Genomic DNA, 22,500 nt, shown 5'->3' on the forward strand with positions numbered 1-22,500 from the left:
AGGTGACGTGATGACGATGATGATGATGACGACAGTGATGAGGAAGTTTATGTAAATGATAAAACCCGCCCCCTTGTGATCCGCGGGAAAAGTTAAAAATGGCGACGGTGGAAGTTTGAAGTTTAGCGCCAGAGAGAGAAGAGACCCAGACCCGGACCCAGACTAGGACCCAGACTCGGACCCGGACCCGGACCCAGACCCCGAGGACACCCACTGAAGACACAGACCACCTGTCTGTCCCGCTGCCGGTCTGTGGTGCAGGAGGTAAGACGGCTCTGATGTGTGATGTGTGTCGGTTTAACCGGAGACTTCAACCCGGGTCAGACTCGCTGCTGTGTCCGGTAACATTAACGGAGTCAACACCGGTTTTACCGGACATTTACCTGTGTGTGTGTGTGTGTGTGTGTGTGTGTGTGTGTGTGTGTGTGTACGCGCGCGCGCGCGCAGTTATCTGCTGTAAGTTAACGGACACACTGCGCATGCTCCGCCTGTCAAAATCCCCCTGACAGTTCAGAGATGACTCACAGCTACAACCTGTCTCACTGTCTGTTTTGCTGACTGACTGTCTGTCTGTCTGTCTCTCTCACTGACTGACTGTCTGTCCATCTGACCAACCGTCTGTCTGTCTGACCACCCTTCTGTCTATCTGACCACCCTTCTGTTCGACCACCTGTCTGTCTGACCAACTGTCTGTCTGTCTGACCGGCTGCCTGTCTGTCTGACCACCCTTCTGTCTATCTGACCACCTGTCTGTCTGACCACAAGTCTGTCTGACCACCAGTCTATCAGACTACCCGTCTGTTTGTCTGACCACCTGTCTGTCTGTCTGCAGCATGTTTGAGGACCTGGTTGAAGCCTTCTGTGATCTGGAGCCTCAGGTGTCCCCAGGGGGCGGGGCATGTCAGAGGGGGCAGGGCCTGGAGGAAGAGGAAGGGGAGGAGTCCAGTCTAAGTGTCGGACAGTTCGTCCTCTGTCATTGGTCAGATGGACTCTACTACCTGGGCAAGATACAGAGGGTAACACACACACACACACACACACACACACACACACACACACACACACACTTACTTCTGCTGTGATTGGTGGTACATGTGTGCGTTGTGATTGGTGGACAGGTGAGCCCCCCCAGGCACAGTTGCTTCGTCACATTTGAGGATAACTCCAAGTTCTGGGTTCTCTGGAAGGACATCCAACATGGTGAGAGTGAGACAGGTTACCTGACCCATCAGAGCCAATCAGGTGTCTGACTCTCTGCTCGGTCACAACCCTTTTGTCCAATCATGTTGCAGCTGGATTGCCGGGGGAGGAGCCTCGATGCTCTGTGTGTCGGGGGGTGGAGGCAAACTCTGACGGCCAATCGAACAACCAGATCCTCATCTGTGGGAAGTGTGGCATCGGTGAGTGAGACAGGTAGAGAGACAGCAGGTATAGATTCATATTCCACATCAACATTTTGATTATTGGTCAACACGAGCTCTGAGGTTATGAAACAATGGAACATGAACCTGTAGAACTTCAACTTCAACTCCGTATGATGAGAAATACTACATTACCCACAATCCTTAACTGTAACATCGACTGATTGGTGGAGCTCAAACTTCATGGTGATGCTGTGTTTTATTATACTGACTGATGTTATTAAATCAACATTTTAATGATCCTGTCTGTCTCTCTGTCTGTCTGTTTGTCTCTGTTTGTTTGTCTGTCTCTGTCTCTCTGTCTTGTCTCTCTCTGTCTGTCTGATTGTCTCTCTCTTTGTCTGTCTGTCTATCTGTCTCTGTCTCTGTCTGTCTCTCTGTTTGTCTCTCAGGTTTCCACCAGCAGTGTCATGTTCCTCCTGTAGAGGGCAGCAACAGTCACAGTCCCTGGTTCTGTAGACGCTGTGTCTTTGCTCTGGCTGTTAGGGTATAAACACACACACACACACACACACACACACACACACACACACTCTTCAGTCTGTCTCATCAGCCTCTATCCATGTGTCCTCCCAACAGAAAGGGGGCGCCCTGAAGAAAGGTCCTATAGCGAAGGTGCTGTCGGCCATGAAGCAGGTTCTGTTGTACGACCCAGACTCCCTGGACTGGGACTCCCAGCACCGGACCAATCAGCAGCAGTGTTACTGTTACTGTGGAGGCCCTGGAGAGTAAGTTGGACCAATCAGAGACAGTCTTACTGACTCACTGTGGTGGAGTGTTGAGCTGATGTCCTGTGTTTGCAGGTGGTACCTGAAGATGCTGCAGTGCCTCAGGTGTCAGCAGTGGTTCCACGAGGCCTGTACTCAGGGTCTGCAGGAGTCCATGATGTTCGGAGACCGGTAACCTGACCCGCTCAGTATCTCTTCCTCTGCTCGTCCTTGTGTCGTCACGTGTCCTCACGTGTCCCGTCCTCCTCAGGTTCTACCTCTTCCTGTGCTCCGTGTGTAATAAAGGATCAGAGTACGTCCGCCGTCTGTCTCTGAGGTGGGTCGACCTGGTCCACCTGGTTCTGTACAACCTGTCCGTCAGCAGCAAGAAGAAGTACTTTGAGCTGGACGAGATCCTCGCCTTCGTCTCTGCCAACTGGGACCATCTACAGCTCGGAAAGGTTTGGACTGGGCTGGACCAGACTAAACTAGACCTGGACCACACGTGGACCAGACTTTACTAATTGAATTCTTGTTTGTTTGTTTGTTGTGTAGCTGTCTAACACTCCTCCAGCAGACAGGGGACAGCACCTTCTGGACGCTCTGAACAAATACAAGAGCAAGTAAGAACCGCTCCGTTTCAGTTCATACACCTGGGCTGTGTCTGAAATCACCCACTCATTCACTACTCCCTCCTCACTATAAAGGGAATTTGTTGTAGTTCCTATATAGTCACTCACCAGCTACGATTTCGGACACTGCTTGAGTCGCGATGGTAATTATGTTTTTGTCGTAGGATTATGACGTTACTACAACGATGCCGGCCGGTGGACGATCCTATTATATTTAAAAATATTTTTATATTTATATCCGTGTCTATTTTAACCATTAACCAATGGTTTTTGACAAAAAATTAGGCGAAAATAGAACAAGAAGAGAGAGAAGGCTGAGACGCGAGGCAGCGAGCGCAATGCATCATGGTATATATTGCTCGGTTAGTCACCATCGGATGTCCACTACTTTTCACGATGCATTCTGGGATACAATCAGTGCACTATATAGGGTATATGAAATTTCACTAAGAATTCGGACACCACTACAAAATGGCGAAGGCACTATTTAGTGCACTATATAGCAGTAAGGGGGTGATTTCGGACACAGCCCTGGTTCACCAACCACTGTTCCCACGTTCACCTGTGCTCACCTGTGCAGGTTTCTGTGTGGGAAGGAGATCAAGAAAAGGAAGTGCATCTTCCGTCTGAGGACCAGAGTTCCCCCCAACCCCCCCTCCAAGCTCTTTCCTGAGCGTGCCCAGAACGAAGGGGGGCGGGGGCGTAAGAAGAGCGTAGTCCGAAACAGGTAGTTTTCCTCACTCACCTGGTGGTTGTGTCACCTGAGCTGTTCAGGTATCACGTGACATGTGAACATTACCAACACTGTTTGTGTTCAGCACCGCAGCCGAGAGGAAGAGCAGGAAGTCCAAGTGGCTGCTGGAAGACGCCATTCCTAACGTACGACTCTTCTTCTCTGTATCGTGTTTGCTGAAGCGTGGAGTCAATTTCGAGACTTAACGTTTCTTGGTGTGTGATGTTCGCAGAGCGAGTTTTCCTGCAGCTGGACGTCCAACCACCACATGGCCAACATCTTCGACTTCACCCTGGATGAACTGCAGAGCCTCAAGAGGTGAGACGATCAATACGATCAGGTCCACCGATAATCAATATTCAGCTGGTCACTGTGAACGTTCCCTCCTCAGTTCGTCCAGTAGAACCGTCAGTACCGATCAGGACTCCACCGACGCCTCCACCTCAGGTTCTGCTTCCACCAGCGCCTCCTACAGCTTCAGGTACATCAGGTCACTCACTTCTCTCAGGACATCAGATTTAGTCTCTGAGACCTTTGACCTCTGTGTCCGCAGGAGGAGGGTCGGCAGCAGGAAGAGGAAGCTACCTAGCAACAGCTACAGCCAGTGGGCCAATCGCAGTGAGGAGGGGGAGGAGCTTGGAGGGGAGGAGCTGTCTGGGATTCTGGAGGATCCGCAAGCCACAAATCACCTGCCATCTGACTCCTCCCACTTCCTTTCTGACTCCTCACAGCTGTCGTCTGACTCCTCCCACCTCCACTCCTCCATATCCTCCTACTTTGGAGCAGCGGGCAGACTTACCAATGGGGAGAGGTACCAGGTGCTAGCTCGACGTGTCACTCCTCAAGGGACGGTCCAGTACCTGCTGGAGTGGGAGGGAACAACACCATATTAGGATATTGACATGTGATTACTCCTCTCAGCTCTTTGCTGATTGGTCAGTCAGAGCTCAGTTAACCTGCCTGACTGACCCCTTTTACTGAGGTCATCGATTTTAATACAGCTTGATGTTTTTCAACTGTCGCTTTTTATTTTATCATAAACACAAAGTCTTGTTTCTCAAAGGGAACAAGACAACAGCGTCCCACACACGTCCTCACAAACCCTGTATGTCTCCTCAGTCCGTCCCCACTGTCTTCATCATCACGTCCCAGCAAACAGCTTCTATTAGAACCTTCTGTATGTCCCCGTAAACCTGTTCAGACATGTAAACCTGTTCAGACGTGTGTCCCCGTAAACCTGTTCAGACATGTAAACCTGTTCAGACATGTGTCCCCGTAAACCTGTTCAGACATGTAAACCTGTTCAGACCTGTGTCCCTGTAAACCTGTTCAGACGTGTGTCCCCGTAAACCTGTTCAGACATGTGTCCCCGTAAACCTGTTCAGACATGTAAACCTGTTCAGACATGTGTCCCCGTAAACCTGTTCAGACATGTAAACCTGTTCAGACGTGTGTCCCCGTAAACCTGTTCAGACATGTAAACCTGTTCAGACCTGTGTCCCTGTAAACCTGTTCAGACGTGTGTCCCCGTAAACCTGTTCAGACATGTAAACCTGTTCAGACATGTGTCCCCGTAAACCTGTTCAGACATGTAAACCTGTTCAGACATGTGTCCCCGTAAACCTGTTCAGACGTGTGTCCCCGTAAACCTGTTCAGACATGTAAACCTGTTCAGACGTGTCCCCGTAAACCTGTTCAAACGTGTCAACCTGTTCAGACATGTAAACCTGTTCAGATGTGTCGTCTCATCACTCACGCGTGTTCTTGCACTATCACTATTGTCACGTTCAGTATCTATGCAAACATCCACTGAAACTGATAATTGATCACAGGCATTGATCAGTGATCAGGAGCCGTGTGCCGTTAAGAGGAATATTTTAAAAAGCTATTATGATAAATATTAATATGTTCAACATTAATATTCAGAGATTAGCTCAAAGCTAATACAGCCCATTGTTTTGAATGATGAATGCTAAAAATGCAAACGGTCTCTGAGACGTTAAACTGTCACTCTGTCACTTTAACCCTGCAGCTCCTCCTCCTCGCTGCCATGGTAACCACGCTCCACTGCCATTGGTCTGTCGGATGGTTGTTGTGATCATGTGACTATTTGTCTGTTGAGCTGACCAATCAGCTGCCAGCTTTCTCTGGAATAAAAATATGTTTGACCTTTGATCCTCTGTGTATGTGTGCAGCAGTGAGAGTGAGACAGGTGATAATCTGTTAATACAATTAAGGTTTTAAACAACGTGAACAACAACAAGTTCCTGAAGTATCAGACGGCTCAGGTGTTTATCGTCCTGAGGGTCCCCTCGGACAGACAGATGTTCGTTGTCCTGAGGGTCCCTACAGACACAGGTGTTCAGACAGACAAGTAAAGTGGTCTCAGCGGGACAAGTGACAGACACGAAGACGAAACGAAGTAACATCAACATCTACCTTTCTGTAAGTTTACCTGTCTGTCTCTACACGTCTGTAAGTTTACCTGTCTGTCTCTACCTGTCTGTAAGTTTACCTGTCTGTCTCTTCATGTCTCTGTTTAACTGTTTGTTTACCTGTCTGTCTCTACATGTCTATAAGTTTACCTGTCTGTCTCTAAATGTCCCTGTTAATCTGTCTGTCTCTACCTGTCTGCAGTGCGTGGAGACAGACAGGTGAGTGAATACCCAGAATGCAGTTCTTTGCCCAGTGAAGGATCCCGTTGCCATGGAGCAGCTGGTCAAACACCTGTCCAGGTGTCAGCACCTGGGCTGGATGGACGTGATTGGTGAGTTGATGACGTGTCCAAGACACAGGTGAGACAGGTTGTGTCGGTCTGTTTGAATTTCCACAGACAGTTTGTCTGTCCTCAGTACTGACAGACACTTCACCTGTCTGTACTTCTGTCAGTGTTTGTACGACTGTGTCATGTTATGGTGTTGTGATGATGTCACAGAGCTGAAGAGTGCCTCCATCCATTGGCTGTCTTGTGGCAGGAAGGCTGAGCCTGACATCTGGAGTAAAATGTTCTGCATCCTGTCGGACTCAGAGTTACTAATGCTCGACAACCTGGAGGTACAAAACAAAAGTCTCCTTCATGTGTGAAGCTACAACAACAATATGTCTCTGAGGGTTTTCACACTAAAAGCCTTTGAAGGGAAGATGGTACTTTTATTTTGAAAAGATCTAGATTCAGAGTAATGAATTTGATTGTGATATGAATCAGTTCTGTGAACATGTCAGTCAACATGGAGGAAGTCCTTCACAATAAAGTGTCTCAGTGACACACAGTTAATAACCAGATACATGTTGTACTCTCTTGTGTCAGGACTCTTATATTGAAGGAACCAGATATTATTAATCAACTGCATCAAGTTTCTGAATTAAACTTCTTTTTCAGGTTCATCCTCTTCTTCTGGCAGAGAGGGCGGAGACTTGTACAGTTTGGTTGCTAAGATACACTCTGCACATGACCTCAGCACCTCCTTGCCCCGCCCACAAAGGTAAGGAAGATGAGACGGGTTTAAAAACCGCTGCAGAAGAAGAACACACACACACACACACAAACACACACACCCACACACACACACACACACACACACACACACACACACACAGATGATGGACGCGGACCTCAATTCTGGGTTTGACAACTTAAACGGTGAGAAAATATTTTTCAAAATGATCGTTATTTTCGTGGCTCAGTCTGTGTGTGAGTGTGTGAGAGTGTGTGTGTGAGTGTGTGTGTGTGTGGGTTTGCCGACTGTAGCAGGATTTAGCTTGTCCAGTTAATCTCGGTGACATGTCACAATAATAATCTCTTAATCTGATATCTGAGGTCAGTCGCCATGGCAACGCAGATGTCTCCTCTGGTCACATAGTATCAGGTTAAAGGTCACAGTAATCAATCTAATGCACATACTGTAAATGTTCTGATGTTCTGATATTTCTAAGTCCTGGTCAAAGATATCAAGGTTCCTCACAGTGGAGCTGGAGGATAAAGTTATGACGTACAGGAACTATATGATCAGATCATGTTTCTCTGAGGTGTTTTAGTTCAATGTCCTCAGACATCAGGTCTTTATGTCTTTAAGACGTCCTGAAGTTTGTCTCCAGATTAGTTTCATCTGTCTTTATAGATAAATACAGCTAGGTGTCTTCTGCATGCGGTGTTTTCTTATAATATAGAATATATAAAGTGAAAAGTACCGGTCCCAGTACAGAACCTTGTGGAACTCCATGACTCACTCAGAAGATTTGTTGTGAACGTTAACAAACTGAAATCTGTCAAATAAGAAACTTAAACCATCCAGTGATGTTACTTTAATCTAATGTTCTAGAGTCTGTAAGAGAATGTTGTGATCAACTTATCTCACATGTCGACTGTCTGAGGTCATGAGGAGGTCGTTGACCTTTGTGAGGAGGTCGTTGACCTTGACTTATGGTCCAACCCTGATCTTGTTTCCCATTCAAGACTAACTGACTGTGTGTGTGTGTGTGTGCGTGTAACATCAACACCAACAATCAATACAAACTTTATTAAAACAAACACATCCACTGACAGCTGCCAGTCACCAGACTGACGAATGGTAAAAACTACAAACACTCCCATGATGCATTCTGTCTGTTCAGATGTTCCAGGGAGGGGGGTGCGCCGACAGAGCATGCCCACCAGCTCCGCCGTGGACACGCCCACAGGCAGAGTGACAGTGAACACGCACACACACTGGACTCAGCCTGCTGCTTCCATGGTAACCGGCTGAAGATCAGCTGATTGGCTTCCCCTACCTGTCAAACACGTAACATCATAGATCCTGTACTTCAAGTAAAAGTAGAAATGCCATTGTTTAAAAGTACTTAGTACTTAATCACAAGCAGAAGTACTTCCTCACAAGTAAAAGTACTTCATCACAAGTAAAAGTACTGCATCACAAGTTAACGATTGTCAGTGAACGTACAGATTCAATCAGCAGACGTTCTCTAATTTCTTGACCGTTGACCTGTGAGAACAGGGGGGTTCATACTTCACTGAAAACTCCTCCTCCTCAGGGTTTTCTGTCCCGGAGGTTGAAACAGTCTCTTCGTCGTACTCGGTCTCAGCCCAAACTCTGTCGTCAGAGCAGCGTGAAGGTTGCCGCCGCCGACACCAGGTGACACACACACATATGTTACACACATGTTACACACACGTTACACACACACGTTACATCAATGATTCTGCTGGACGGTCAAAACAATGGGGCCCCCTGCTGGGCCAGACCTGTACCCACAGGTCCAGATGTGTGTTGATGGGTGTTGACATGTGTGTTGTCACACACACACATATATATATATATATATATACATTTATGTGTGTATATATGTGTATATACACACACACACACACACACACACACACACATATATATATTTACAGTATATACACACATATATAATATAAATCCTAATGTGTTTTTGTTGGATGGAGACGGAGTAGGGAGGGGGTTGATGTGGGGGGTGTAATCCCTGAATACCACCCACACAATGGGGGGTGGGTTAAAGGAATACAGAGAGGAGCGAGTAACAGGAGACGGGAGGAGAGAGGAGACGAAGAGAAGAAATAGGGCATCATCACTGCAGGGGAGGGGCCACTGCTCACAGAGAGGAAGGACGAGTCACAGAGACAGACAGAGAGAGACAGAGAGAGCTCTAGCATCAGTAGCAGCAAGCTAACACAGACAGACAGACAGACAGACAGACAGACAGGTCTTCAGCATTTCCACCAGACAGCGTCAGGATCAGCAGGTTCTCCATCTTCTTCCTCCTCCTTTTCTGTACTGAAGGAGAACATGGTTCTATAACATCCTCCTCCTCCTCCTCCTCGTCCTCACCCAGAATGCTCGGTGAGTTTCCTGCATTAAGTGTCTTTGTCCTCTGAGCGTCTGAATAGATAAATGAGCTGCAGTGAATTCCTGCAGTGTGTGTGTGTGTGTGTGTTTGTGTGTGTGTACATGGTGGCGTCTTCTACCTGATTTGCATGAGCATGCATGATGCATTTCTGTGTGTGTGTGTGTGTGTGTGTTTGTGTGTGTGTGTGTGTGTGTGTATGTGTGTTAGCCTGGCTTTAGCTTGCACACAGCTTGCATTGAATGTTGCATGAGGCTAGGCTAAACACATGCTGTAAGACAACATGTTTAGCTAAACAAGGTTAAGCAACAGTACACACACACACACCCCTGAGAAATTAGCATGTTAGCAGCTAACAGTGAGCAGATTATTTAGATAATGAGTGATAAAGAGCGAATGGAGGGTGTGTTCAGAGGTCAGAGGTCACCTAGTTTAATGTTTTTTGCTGCTGCGACCACTGGTCGACACCGATACGTCACCGCCTGTCAATCAAACACAGTCATGATTTATTAATAACTTATATTACTTATTAATAAAGTTTATAAAGTCATACAGTTGATTCTGACTGTTTCTTCTTCACAAACGTTTCATCTAGTTTGTTCTAACGTCACATGTTGAGACACGATGACGAGTTACACACTGTGTGTGTGCATGTGTGTTTTTCAGGTGTGTGATGCGGAGGCTGCGTTGTGGTAGCCAGGACTCGTTGCTAAGCGCCGGCTGTGTGTCGTCCCTGGAGCTCAGGATGGACCAATCAGTGATCATCAAACCAGTGCACTCGTCCCTGCTGGGACAGGACTACTGCTTCGAGGTCACACCCACACACACACACACTGTGACATCCGCACACTGACCCCTGTGTTTCTGTGGCGATGACCTCTGTCCATCTGTCTCGTAGGTAACGACTTCGACGGGCACCAAGTGTTTCTCCTGTCGCTCTGCAGCAGAGAGAGACAAGTGGATGGAGAACCTGCGAAGAGCTGTTCACCCCAACAAGGACAACAGCCGGAGGCTGGAGAACGTCCTGACGACCTGGGTCATCGAGGCCAAGGACCTGCCCGCCAAGAAACGGTCCGCAATCTGTGTGTAGTAACTGTGGTACCTGTACCTCAGGTACCTCTGTGAGCTGTGTGTGTAGTACAGTGTGTAGTAACTGTAGTACTTGTACCTCAGGTACTTCTGTGAGCTGTGTTTGGACGACAGCCTCTACGCTCGGACGTCCTGTAAGCTGAAGACAGACAACATCTTCTGGGGAGAGCGTTTTGACTTTAACAGTCTTCCGTCCGTCAGCCACGTCACCCTCCACCTCTACAAAGACACGGACAGGAAGAGGAAGAAGGACAAGAGCAGCTACGTTGGGTTGGTCAACATCCCTGTTACCATGGTGACCGGCAGACAGTTGGTGGAGAAGTGGTACTCAGTGAGCACGCCCAGTACACTTCGGGGTACGTACGTCACTTGTTCTGTCACTGACTCCGATGATTAAATCAGAAAACTTTATTGATCCATTTGGGGAAACACCAAACAATACACACATTTCATATTTCGTGATACAAAACAAATTCACACACAAAAGATGAACAGCTGAAAGAAGCAATGCATCCTGGGTGGTTCAGTAGAGCGGCGAGGCATCGCTAGTCGCTCACAGAGTGATTGACTGTCCTTCGTTGGCCCCTTGTTCTCTGAGGTCGGACAGAACCTGAAGATAGAACACAAGTTCTCCTGTTTGACATGAATCTGTCACATATTATATATTATATGAAGCCAGATGTTGTATTTGTGAAGAGGGTTGTTCTCTGTACAGATGTTACTCTTCCTGTTTGTCTCCTCCCTGTGAGCCTGGGCACCATCTTAGATCAGCTGATGGAGGTCGTCACCCTGTAACTCAGTCCAGGTTGTTAATATTCTGATCAAGTCAATGACGACCTTGGTGTTGCAGGTAAGTCGTCGGTGCCGATGGTTCGGATCAAGGCTCGGTACCAGAGCATCGTCATCCTGCCCATGGAGCAGTACAAAGAGTTTGCAGAGTTCATCAGCTCCAACTACCTGCTGCTCTGCAACTCATTGGAGGCGTCCATCAGCCTGCGAGCGAAGGAGGAGCTCGCCGCCGCGCTCGTCCACATCCTACACAGCACCGGGAAGGCCAAGGTAGCACCGCCACCTACACCTGACCCCGCCCTCCTTCAGAATTCATCTTCTGACCTTTGATCCCTGTCTGCAGGACTTCCTGACGGACCTGATGATGTCAGAGGTGGATCGTTGCCGTGACAACGACCAACTGATCTTCAGAGAGAACACACTGGCGACAAAAAGCATTGAGGAATACCTGAAGCTGATTGGACAGAAGTATCTGCAGGATGCCCTCGGTACACACACACATCTTATTGATTAATACTAATCGATCAGCAGTGATACCTTAGCGTTAGCGACGAGCTAACTCAGGTGTTCCCTGTGTCCAGGTGAGTTCATCAAAGCTCTGTACGAGTCTGATGAAAACTGTGAGGTCGACCCGTCCCGCTGCTCGACATCTGACCTCGCCGAGCACCAGGCCAACCTGAGGATGTGCTGCGAGCTAGCCTTCTGCAAGATACTCGACTCGTACAGGTACACTCTTTACACACACACTCTGAACTCACGCACGCTCTGAACACACACACTCTGATCTCACACACGTTCTGAACACACACACTCTGAACAAACACACGTTCTGGACCCACACGTTCTGAACACACTCTCTAAACACACACACATGGCGATGAAACACCTCAGTGTATGATGTCATCCACCAGGGTCTTCCCCCGCGAGCTGAAGGAGGTGTTTGCGTCATGGCGACAGGAGTGTGGAAACCGGGGGCGACCCGACATCAGCGAGCGCCTCATCAGCGCCTCGTTGTTCCTCCGCTTCCTGTGTCCAGCGGTGATGTCACCATCGCTGTTCGACCTGATGCAGGAATATCCTGACGAGCGCACGGCGAGAACCTTGACCCTCATCGCCAAGGTCATCCAGACCCTCGCCAACTTCAGCAAGTAAGTCTGTGTGTACCTGTGTGTACGTGTGTGTTTACCTGTGTGTTCACCTGTGTGTACCTGTGTGTTTACCTGTTTGTACCTGTGTGTTTACCTGTTTGTACCTGTGTGTGTGTGTGTGTGTGTGTGTGTGTGTGTGTGTGTGTGTGTGTGTGTTTACCTTCTTGTACCTGTGTGTACCTGTGTGTGTGTGTACCTGTTGTGTACCTGTGTGTTTACCTTTTTGTACCTGTGTGTACCTGTGTATGTGTGTGTGTGTGTGTGTGTGTGTGTGTGTGTGTGTGTGTGTGTGCACCTGTGTGTGTGCACCTGTGTGTACCTGCAGGTTCGGCACTAAGGAGGAATACATGTTGTTCATGAATGACTTTGTGGAGCGTCAGTGGAGCAGTATGCAGCGGTTCCTTCAGGAGATCTCTAACCCAGATGGACTGAACCACACGGCCGGGTTCGATGGATACATGGACCTGGGGAGAGAACTGTCCAGTCTGCACACGCTACTCACCGAGCTGGACCAGGTCAGTGACCTCATCACGACCTCCTCACGACCTATTCACGACCTCATCACAACCTCATCACGATTTCATAACAACCTCATCATTACCTCATCACTGACATCCTCACAACCTCATCATGACTTAATCACAACCTCATCACAATTTCATAACAACCTCATCATTACCTCATCACTGACCTCCTCATGACCTCATCACAACTTCATCATGACTTAATCACAACCTCATCACGACCTAATCACAACCTCATCACAGCCTCATCATGACCTCATCACTGATCTCCTCACAACCTCATCACTGACCTAATCAGTCTCACCTGTACAGGTGAACATCAATGAACCAATAATAATTATGATTCAACTATCTCTCTCTCTACCCCCCTCTCTCTCCACCTGTCTGTCTATCTCCACCTGTCTCTCTCCCTCTCTTTCCACCTGTCTCTCTCCACCTTTCTTGTATATCTCCACCCGTCTGTCTGTCTATCTCCACCTGTCTCTCTCCCTCTCTTTCCACCTGTCTGTCTATCTCCACCCGTCTCTCTATCCACCGGTCTCTCTCTATCTCCACCCGTCTCTCTATCCACCGGTCTCTCTCTCTCTCTCCACCCATCTCTCTCTCCACCTGTCTCTCTCTCTCTGCACCTGTCTGTCTCTCTCTCTCTACCTGTCTCTCTCTTCACCTGTCTGTCTCCAGGCGTCTCTTTCGAAGCTCAGTCCTCTCCCTCGGATCCTCAGAGATGTGTCGATGGCGCTGGTTAACCCAGGGGGCGTGGCTAACCCGGGGGGCGTGTCTGTTTCCTCTCCAGAGCCTCAGCGGGTGGTGTCTCCTCCCCCGCTCTCTCCACCCCCCCTGTCACCGCCCCTCTCCCCCCCTCTGGCCACCTGTAATCCCTCAATTGGCCTTCAGGGAGGCGTCGGACTGGACGGAGGGTTAGCGCTTCCTGTTAGCATTAGCATCAAACAGTAGACTGCGTTGCTATGGTGACAATCACATCAGTTAATTAACAATATTGTGTGTGTGTGTGTGTGTGTTTGTGTGTGTGTGTAGTCTGGTGGACTTCACCAGACTTCCGTCTCCAACCCCAGAAAACAAAGATTTGTTTTTCGTCACTAAAGGATCCAGTCTGCAGCCTGCGTCAGGTGACCTTTGATCTCTGATCTTGAGCCAATTAGCTTCCACGTTGCTAGTCTGTGTCCTCTGACCACTGTGATGTCACTTCCTGTAGGTCTGCGGGGCTCTCCTGCCCCGAGCTCTTCCTACTCTGAGCCCAATGAGAACGAGGGGTTTGATATGACAAATGGAGCCAGGAGGGAGGTGCCAGAGCTGACCAATGAGAGCCGCAGTCTTTCTCAGGTCGACCTGCAGGACTCCTCCCCTTGCGATGGCCTTGATGACAGCCAATGGCAGCGCAGGACGGGGCTCCTCCCTCTCTCCTTCCAGAACCCGGTGTATCACATGACCACCACGTCCCCACGACAACCCAAGCAGCAGGCGGAGGCCACGCCCTCAGACGGCTCCGCCGGGTCTCAGGGGAACGCTGATGAAAGAATCGCCATGGCAACAAAACCAGCTTTCCTTACCCAGATGTCTGTTGGGCTGGGAGGGGGGGAGAGGGGGGAGAGGGGCGGGGCGGCGTCTGCCATGTCGAGCAGCAGCAGTGGAGAAGAATATTCCAGACGAGTGCTGAGCGAGACAATGACAGGTTCATGACATTCATAACATTCATAAATTAATACAATAAAACTATAAATATATCACTTTAGATATTAGTGATATAACTCATATCATGTATTATTTATTAGTTTTGATATTATTTAATAACATATTATAAATAATTCAAAACAGAAGCACACACACTATGAACATCGGTCTTTTGTTGTCCTTAACTTGCTCCTCCCCCTCAGGTGGCTCCGCCCCCCCTCGTCAGAACTCATCAGGTCCTCAGAGACGCATCGATCAACCTCCTCCCCCCAACTCTGCTCCCCCGGGACCCCCTCGAGGCCGCACACCTCCCAGCATGCTCAGCGGCAGCGGTGGGGCCTCTGCCTACCCTCCTCGCCCCGCCTCCGGCAGCATGATGTCATCGAGCCCCGATTGGCCGAGCAGCGGCCAGACGCGGCTCAGACAGACGTCGTCGTCGTCTAAAGGAGACAGTCCCGAGAAACAACGACCTGCTGCCAAGGTAACCAGGCGCTCACCACGGCAACATTACAAATATGTCATATTGATCAAACTCAGCTCAAAACCTGAATCACTAATAATTGTCATGTTGAGGAAGGTTTAACATACAGTTTACTGGTGACAGTAGCCCTGCCCCCTGGTGACCCCGCCCCCACGCGGCCCCGCCCCCATGTGGCCCCACTTTGTGCCTAAAACACATGTCAGCGTCACAGTGACATCACAGACGTTTTCATTATGTGTAATAACATGAACACAGCTCTACATGTTGCTATGGTGACACCACCTATGTGTGTGTGTAGGCCCCCTCCCCCTGTGCGTTGGACCGTACTGCTGCCTGGCTGCTCAACATGAACTCCGCCTCCTCCTACGGCGACACGGAGGACGATCGCCATGACGACGCCCTCGTCGAGAAAGTATGAAGCTCCTCCTACTGGTTCTGCTGGTTCTGTTCTGCTGGAACTGACTGTGTGTGTGTGTGTGTGCAGTACCAGCAGGAGATTGCGTTGCTGCAGGAGAAGTTGCGAGTTGCCGCTCTGCGTCAGGACGAGTGTGAAGCTCGTCTGATGGTTCAGGACCAACAGAACCAGCGCATCCTGCAGGAGTACCAGGTGAGTTATGATCAGATCCATCAGGAGGCGGAGGGGCGGCAGCGCCTCCTCCTGGCTGATCACACGGTCACATGACCTGCTGGACCAATAGACTGTTTGTGTTTCAGGCTCGACTGGAGGACACAGAGAGTCGACTGAGGAGACTCCAGGACGACAAGGACCTGCAGATGAACAGCATCATCAGCAGGTGACCTGTCTGTCTGCCTGCCTGTCTGTCTGTAACAGGGAGACCTGTCTGTCTGTCTGTCTGCCTGTATGTCTGCCTGTCTGTCAGTAACAGTGATACCTGTCTGTCTGCAGGTTGATGGCAGTAGAAGAGGAGTTGAAGAAGGATCACTCTGACATGCAGGCTGTGGTCGACTCCAAACAGAAGATCATAGAGGCACAGGTACCTGTCTGTCTACTTGTCTGTCTCAACTGTCTGTCTCTCACTCGTCTGTCTCTCACCCGTCTGTCTCTCACCCGTCTGTCTCTCACTCGTCTGTCTCTCACTCGCCTGTCTCTCACCTGTCTGTTTCTCACCCGTCTGTTTCTCACCCGTCTGTCTCTCATCCGTCTTTCTCTCACCTGTCTGTCTCTCACCCATCTGTCTCTCACCCGTCTGTCTCTCACCTGTCTGTCTCTCATCCTTCTGAATCTCAACCGTTTGTCTCTCAACCGTCTGTCTCTCACTCGTCTCTCTCTCTGTCACCCGTCTGTCTCTCACCCGTCTGTCTCATCCGTTTGCCTCTCACCCATCTGTCTCTCACCCGTCTGTCTCTCACCCGTCTGTCTCTCACTCGTCTCTCTCTCTCACCCGTCTGTCTCTCACCCGTCTGTCTCTCACCCATCTGTCTCTCACCCGTCTGTCTCTCACCCGTCTCTCTCTCACTCGTCTGTCTCTCACCCGTCTCTCTCTCACCCGTCTGTCTCTCAGGAGAAGAGGATAGCGAGCCTCGACGCGGCGAACTCTCGCCTGATGGCGGCGCTGACTCAGCTGAAAGAGCGTTACGCCGTGACATCACAAAGGAACGGCCTGTCTCCTAGCAACACATCATCCCTGCAGATCACCGAGAACGGAGAGTTCCGCAACTCTGGCAACTGCTGAGCTCTGATTGGTTGTGACTGTGGGGGGTAATAACTCATTGACCACACCTTCTTTTTTTTAATCAACCAATCAACGTTGTCGTTACCACAGACCTGTCAGTCAACCATCACCTTCTGAAGTGACAAATCTGACCTCTGACCTGTTCCTAGGTCACCGACCAGCTCTGGTTTTGTTTTGCATGTTTCTTCTTTGAATGTCTGACATCATATCCTGTTTCTGTTGGTACTTCCTGTTCAGAGCTCAAATCTGTGGCTCAACTCCAGTTGTAAATTACTCTGGTCAGTTTTAAAGGAACAGTGCAACAGTTTGGTCTGATTCATGTGTGTGTATAGACACAGGTCCTGGTTATGCCCGTTAGCTGAGCTTAGCCTAGCTTAGCGTGAGTGTGGCAGCAGAGGGAAACTGTTGACTCCAGATGAATCGTTAGTTTGTTGTTAAAGAAAATTCTACTGATTTTAATGTAAACATCAGATTCTATTGTGAAACAGTTCAATTGTGATGAATAGTTTGTGAACACACACACTTACGCACACACACACTCACTCACACTCTCACTCACACTCTCTCTCTCTCTCACACACACACACACACACACACACACACACACACACTGAACTCTACTGACGTGTCGTCTGTTGTTCACTGTATGTTCTGTTATAGATCCTTTTATTGTTATTTATCAATATCAATATTTATAGAGATACTCCAATAAACTGTTACACTATCGAACTGTTGCTATGGTGATGATGATTAACAGGAGTGACACACAACAATAGAGCCACTCCGCCGCAGGTATAACACCTGACTGTGGGGGAGGGGCTACAGGTATAACAGGCAGCCGACCAATGACAAGCTACTGCTTCTCCACGTTTTTTCTTTCCACTGTTTTAGTTCTTGTTAATTAAATTAAATTTTTGACAAAACTGAAAATAGGAAAAAAGATTCAATCAAATCATTCAAATCATAAACATTATTCAGGGTAGGACCGAATAATAACTACAGACTATATACACGAGGGAGGCGGAGCTAACTGGACAGACAATCAACCAATGAGACCCAGGAGAACAGGAAGTAAAGAGACACAAGGAGAGTGACTTCAAAGTAAAACACGAAACACAAGATTAAAGAAAAGGTAAAGACAAGAAACCCCCAACAGAAAGTCTCTCCAGCGCATCCTGGTGTTCGTGAAGAGGAACTGCGGCGGTGCATCACGTCTCCTCAGGAGTAAACACCAACACAACGGCATCTAGCTTTCAAAATAAAGGCATCATGATGTAGTTTAACTGTTTGTTATTTAACAACTAAACAAGTTTGAGTTGAAGCAACAACACTGAGTGACGTCATAGACGACTTGACGTCTCATCGTGATGTCAGAGACGATGTGTGAACTGACATATTATTTCTGTGTTAATCAATATGAACTGATCAGCTACAAAACGGGCTTTTATTCTGAAGCCCCGTACCGGATGTGTGTGTGTGTGTGTGTGTGTGTGTGTGTGTGTGTGTGTGTCGCTGTCTGCAGAGGAGGAGGATGAGGAGCTGAAGGTCACAGCTGGAGGAACATCATCATCATCGATATTCATTTCAGGCTGATTATCGATTCACTGATCGGACTCATTCACAGCTGCACGAGGAACAGACGCGCGACGTGAGACAGGAGGACGGAGCGACAGACAGATCAGCTGCTGCATCTCTGTCTGTCTCTCCATCACCAGCCTCCACCTGTCTGTCGGTCTGTCTGTCTGTCTGTCCACCTGTCTCTCCGTCATGGGGAACCGGGGCATGGAGGAGCTCATCCCGCTGGTGAACCAGCTGCAGGACGCCTTCTCCTCCATCGGCCACAACTCGAGCCTCGACCTGCCGCAGATCGCGGTGGTGGGCGGGCAGAGCGCCGGCAAGAGCTCGGTGCTGGAGAACTTCGTGGGCAAGTGAGTGCACCTGTCTGCAAGTCTGCCTGTCTGTCTGTCTGTCTGCCTGCCTGCCTGCCTCCCTGGCTGTCTGTCTGTCTGCCTGCCTGCCTGCCTCCCTGTCTGTCTGTCTGCCTGCCTGCCTGTCTGTCTGTCTGTCTGTCTGCCTGCCTGCCTGTCTGTCTGTCTGTCTGCCTGCCTGTCTGCCTGCCTGCCTGCCTGCCTGCCTGTCTGTCTGTCTGTCTGCCCGCCCGTCTGTCTGCCCGTCTGCCCGCCTGCCTGCCTGTCTGCCTTTCTGCCTGTCTGTCTGTCTGCCTGTCTGCCTGTCTGTCTGTCTGTCTGCCTGCCTGCCTGCCTGCCTGTCTGTCTGTCGGGGGGGGGGGGGGGTTAAACAGAGAAGCCGCTGCATGAATTGAGAGCTCACTCAGTCACTGACATTAGGTTATATAATATATCACATATAATAATAATAATAATAATAATAATAATAATAATAATATAACGTTACTCACTTGAGATTAAACAGATTACATATTCACCAGATTACTTTAGATCACAGACAAGAAACAAGCTCGCTGGTTTCTGAAGTGACGCGTTGAAGCCTCCAGTTTGGCGCCATCTTGATTTTTTTTTAAAAATTAACCATGCATGGAGCTGTGGGGGCGTGGCCTGACTGAGAGCTCGTCCACTGCACGTCCACCTACACCTGTGACCTGCATCCATTGGACAAACCAGCTGTCAATCATACTGTAAAAATACACCTAACACATCTGGTGCTTTATGGTCTATGTGACTGTAAATGGACCATAATGCGCAAAATGAACATCAGGAATCATAAACTCCTCAAGAAAATGTTTACTGACGTTATGAATCAAGTGCGAAGTGGAGGCGCCCCCTGCTGGTCAGGACACAGAACTCCGGCTTCACAAGAGTCTATGTCAGGTTTTATGGATCATCAGGAACAAACTGACCTGAAGTCTCCCCCACAGAGACTTCCTCCCCCGAGGGTCCGGTATCGTGACCCGACGCCCCCTGGTGCTGCAGCTCATCAACTGTCCCACAGGTGAGACGACCGCTCACTGCAGACACAGATTCATATTCACTATCATTCATCTCAGACTCTGATAGAGCAGGTTTACGTTTGACTTGTCAGAGTTTGCAGAGTTCCTCCACTGCAAAGGGAAGAAGTTCACCGACTTTGATGAAGTTCGTCAGGAGATCGAAGCTGAAACGGATCGAGTGACGGGACAGAACAAAGGAATCAGTCCGGTCCCCATCAACCTGAGAGTCTACTCCCCTCATGGTAACACATCCACACACACTGACAACCACACACACCCACACACACCCACACACACTGACACCCACACACACCCACACACACACACACACACACCCACACACACACACACACACACACCCACACACACACACACACACACACACACACACACACACACACACTGACACCCACACACACACACACACACACACACTGACACCCACTCACACCCACACACTGAGACACACACTGAGACACACACACACACACACACACACACACACTGAGACACACTGACACACACACACACACACACTGAGACACACACACACGCACCCACACTGACACACACACACACGCACACTGAGACTCACACACACACTGAGACATACTGACACACACACTGAGACACACTGAGACACACACTCCACTCACAAACTAACCAATAAATCAATAAATCAATCCGCCCATGCCGACTGTGCTCAGTGTTGAACTTGACCCTGGTGGATCTTCCCGGGATGACGAAGGTCCCGGTGGGCGACCAACCGGCCGACATCGAGCACCAGATCAGAGAAATGCTGATGCAGTTTGTCACCAAGGACAACTGCCTCCTATTGGCTGTTTCTCCTGCCAACTCTGACCTCGCCAACTCTGACGCTCTGAAGATCGCCAAGGAGGTCGACCCGCAGGGTCAGTTCACCTAAACCTACGTCCTGTAGACCTCCTCCATCCTCCACACCTCCTACATCCTCTAGACCTCCTACATCCTTAACACCTTCTATATCCTCTACACCTCTTACATCCTCCACACCTTCTAAATCCTCTACACCTCCTACATCCTCCAGACCTCCTACATCCTCTACACCTCCTACATCCTCCAGACCTCCTACATCCTCTAGACCTCTTACATCCTTCACACCTTCTATATCCTCTACACCTCCTACATCCTCCACACCTTCTAAATCCTCTACACCTCCTACATCCTCCACATCTCCTACGACCTCTAGATCTCCTACATGCCCCACACCTTCTACAACCTGTAGACCTCCTACATCCTCCACACCTTCTAAATCCTCTACACCTCCTATATCCTCCACAACTCCTACATCCTCCACACCTACTACATCCTCCACACCTTCTACATCCTCTAGACCTCCTACATCCTCCACACCTTCTACAACCCGTAGACCTCCTACATCCTCCACACCTTCTAAATCCTTTACACCCCCTACATCCTCCACACCTTCTACATCCTCTAGACCTCCTACATCCTCCACACCTTCTACATCCTCTACACCTACTACATCCTCTACACTTCCTACATCCTCCAGACCTTCTACATCCTCTAGACCTCCTACATCCTCCACATCTTCTACATCCTCTACACCTCCTTCATCCTCCACAACTCCTATATCCTCCACACCTCCTACATCCTCTAGACCTCCTACATCCTCCACACCTCCTACATCCTCTAGACCTCCTACATCCTCCACACCTTCTACATCCTCTAGACCTTCTACATCCTCCACACCCCCTACATCATCCTCATCCTCCACACCTTCTACATCCACTTTCCTCTCATCCTCCTTGTGTTCAGGTCTGAGGACCATTGGTGTGATCACCAAACTGGATTTGATGGATGAAGGAACCGATGCCAGAGACATTCTGGAGAACAAATTGCTGCCACTCCGCAGAGGTACAGATACATTGCATCACAAAGAGTTCTGCTTTCTGAATGGTTGTTTGAAAAAAAACATGTATTCATCTTAACTCAACAACGCACTTACAGATTTTGGTGGGAATACTTGGGAAGGTCATTTTCTGACCATTTGAAAGCAGAAAATACAAGAACTGACCTTCTTAAACTGGTCAGATTGGAAGTTCCCTGGTTAATGGTAAGAGACCAATCGATTGAGACTGTACAGGGAGAATGAGACAGGGCCCAGGATGGATCCCTGTGGAACGCCACAGGTCAAAATAGCTCAGTTTGTCACAGAGCAGGAAGAAAACCGCTGAAGATCTGTAGTAGAAACCCCAACCTGTTCTTCACCAGAAGCACAGGTGTATAAACATGAGGTAACCATAGCAACTGATATCCTGATACAAAGACGATAAAACACTCTGACTCTCAGGTTACATCGGGGTGGTGAATCGCAGTCAGAAGGACATCGACGGGAGGAAAGATATCACTGCAGCACTTCAGGCTGAGAGGAAATTCTTCCTGTCTCACCCGTCGTATCGACACCTGGCCGACCACATGGGCACCGCCTTCCTCCAGAAAATTCTTAACCAGGTAATACAAGAGATTCGTCTTCAAGTTACTCTGAGAAATTCTCTAATTGTTTGACCTTCTGAAAGACAGATCTCTGATCGATTCTTCTAATCTTCTGAGGTTCCTCAGAATGTCTTCCATAGGTTCAGTGAAGATCTAAATGTCCTCAGAACGTCCTCCCCATCTCTTCAGAGTCAGATTCTTCCCATAATGCTCTGCTTCTTCTGTAATCATACCGTTACCTCTAGCAACTGACCAACCACATCC

General features: G+C 49.0%; 3 protein-coding genes and 1 long non-coding RNA gene across 11 annotated transcripts in view; 3 read left to right on the forward strand and 1 right to left on the reverse strand.

The window, feature by feature from the left end:
* The first annotated feature begins 20 nt into the window (after positions 1–20).
* On the forward strand, positions 21–5,668 carry phf19 (PHD finger protein 19). 2 transcript variants are annotated; one of them, XM_035640710.2, is made up of 14 exons: positions 21–264; positions 833–1,016; positions 1,119–1,200; positions 1,293–1,400; positions 1,814–1,908; positions 2,001–2,149; positions 2,225–2,320; positions 2,400–2,589; positions 2,684–2,751; positions 3,341–3,487; positions 3,579–3,639; positions 3,726–3,811; positions 3,885–3,974; positions 4,047–5,668. In XM_035640710.2, exons 2-14 carry the CDS (start codon positions 834–836, stop codon positions 4,384–4,386), a joined length of 1,695 nt encoding a protein of 564 aa, XP_035496603.1. In that variant the 5' UTR covers positions 21–264; position 833; the 3' UTR covers positions 4,387–5,668. The 2 variants fall into 2 exon arrangements, with proteins under 2 accessions (XP_035496603.1, XP_035496604.1); XM_035640711.2 differs by lacking the exon at positions 21–264 and having other exon boundaries at positions 956–1,016; positions 1,293–1,413.
* Positions 5,669–5,752: 84 nt separating this feature from the next.
* On the forward strand, positions 5,753–17,498 carry dab2ipa (DAB2 interacting protein a). 4 transcript variants are annotated; one of them, XM_047329210.1, is made up of 24 exons: positions 5,753–5,938; positions 6,131–6,260; positions 6,429–6,547; positions 6,873–6,975; positions 8,105–8,223; positions 8,522–8,622; positions 9,295–9,354; positions 10,025–10,169; positions 10,257–10,429; positions 10,532–10,803; positions 11,298–11,506; positions 11,580–11,724; positions 11,818–11,962; positions 12,148–12,384; positions 12,710–12,899; positions 13,590–13,825; positions 13,944–14,035; positions 14,122–14,598; positions 14,801–15,078; positions 15,377–15,490; positions 15,563–15,685; positions 15,793–15,872; positions 15,986–16,073; positions 16,602–17,498. In XM_047329210.1, exons 2-24 carry the CDS (start codon positions 6,200–6,202, stop codon positions 16,770–16,772), a joined length of 3,738 nt encoding a protein of 1,245 aa, XP_047185166.1. In that variant the 5' UTR covers positions 5,753–5,938; positions 6,131–6,199; the 3' UTR covers positions 16,773–17,498. The 4 variants fall into 4 exon arrangements, with proteins under 4 accessions (XP_047185166.1, XP_035496592.2, XP_047185167.1 ...); XM_035640699.2 differs by lacking the exon at positions 9,295–9,354 and having other exon boundaries at positions 5,754–5,938; XM_047329211.1 differs by lacking the exon at positions 5,753–5,938 and having other exon boundaries at positions 6,469–6,547.
* Positions 10,841–11,302, reverse strand: LOC118314329. The gene is made up of 2 exons (XR_004794632.1): positions 11,161–11,302; positions 10,841–11,057 (listed from the first exon to the last, which is right to left on the reverse strand). It is a non-coding gene; the product is annotated as an uncharacterized LOC118314329 (long non-coding RNA).
* A 751-nt stretch (positions 17,499–18,249) lies between the features above and the next one.
* The window catches only part of LOC118314321 (dynamin-1), a 12,330-nt gene continuing 8,079 nt past the window's right edge, over positions 18,250–22,500 (forward strand). For 2 of the 4 annotated variants that reach the window (XM_035640700.2, XM_035640703.2), the window contains exons 1-7: positions 18,251–18,700; positions 19,669–19,742; positions 19,833–19,982; positions 20,448–20,651; positions 21,559–21,657; positions 22,094–22,254; positions 22,482–22,500. The exon at positions 22,482–22,500 is cut by the window's right edge and continues 124 nt beyond it. In XM_035640700.2, coding sequence (XP_035496593.1) covers positions 18,540–18,700; positions 19,669–19,742; positions 19,833–19,982; positions 20,448–20,651; positions 21,559–21,657; positions 22,094–22,254; positions 22,482–22,500 — 868 coding nt within the window. In that variant the 5' untranslated portion in view covers positions 18,251–18,539. Of the gene's footprint in view, positions 18,701–19,668; positions 19,743–19,832; positions 19,983–20,447; positions 20,652–21,558; positions 21,658–22,093; positions 22,255–22,481 lie in introns of those variants that run through there. The other 2 variants (XM_035640701.2, XM_035640702.2) reach the window with 2 other exon arrangements.

The sequence above is a fragment of the Scophthalmus maximus genome, chromosome 19 (genome assembly GCF_022379125.1).
Source record: "Scophthalmus maximus strain ysfricsl-2021 chromosome 19, ASM2237912v1, whole genome shotgun sequence".
NCBI classification, from domain to species: domain Eukaryota; kingdom Metazoa; phylum Chordata; class Actinopteri; order Pleuronectiformes; family Scophthalmidae; genus Scophthalmus; species Scophthalmus maximus.

What these genes read in the sequence shown, in the direction of transcription:
- dab2ipa (XM_047329210.1), top strand. Translation starts at nt 6,200, where the DNA reads ATGGAGCAGCTGGTCAAACACCTGTCCAGGTGTCAGCACCTGGGCTGG. An exon ending in GTATCTGCAGGATGCCCTCG is followed by an intron (nt 11,725 to 11,817) that starts GTACACACACAC and finishes CCCTGTGTCCAG; the next exon opens with GTGAGTTCATCAAAGCTCTG. An exon ending in CAGTCTGCAGCCTGCGTCAG is followed by an intron (nt 14,036 to 14,121) that starts GTGACCTTTGAT and finishes CACTTCCTGTAG; the next exon opens with GTCTGCGGGGCTCTCCTGCC.
- phf19 (XM_035640710.2), top strand. Translation starts at nt 834, where the DNA reads ATGTTTGAGGACCTGGTTGAAGCCTTCTGTGATCTGGAGCCTCAGGTG. An exon ending in CTGGAAGGACATCCAACATG is followed by an intron (nt 1,201 to 1,292) that starts GTGAGAGTGAGA and finishes ATCATGTTGCAG; the next exon opens with CTGGATTGCCGGGGGAGGAG. An exon ending in AGCGCCTCCTACAGCTTCAG is followed by an intron (nt 3,975 to 4,046) that starts GTACATCAGGTC and finishes CTGTGTCCGCAG; the next exon opens with GAGGAGGGTCGGCAGCAGGA.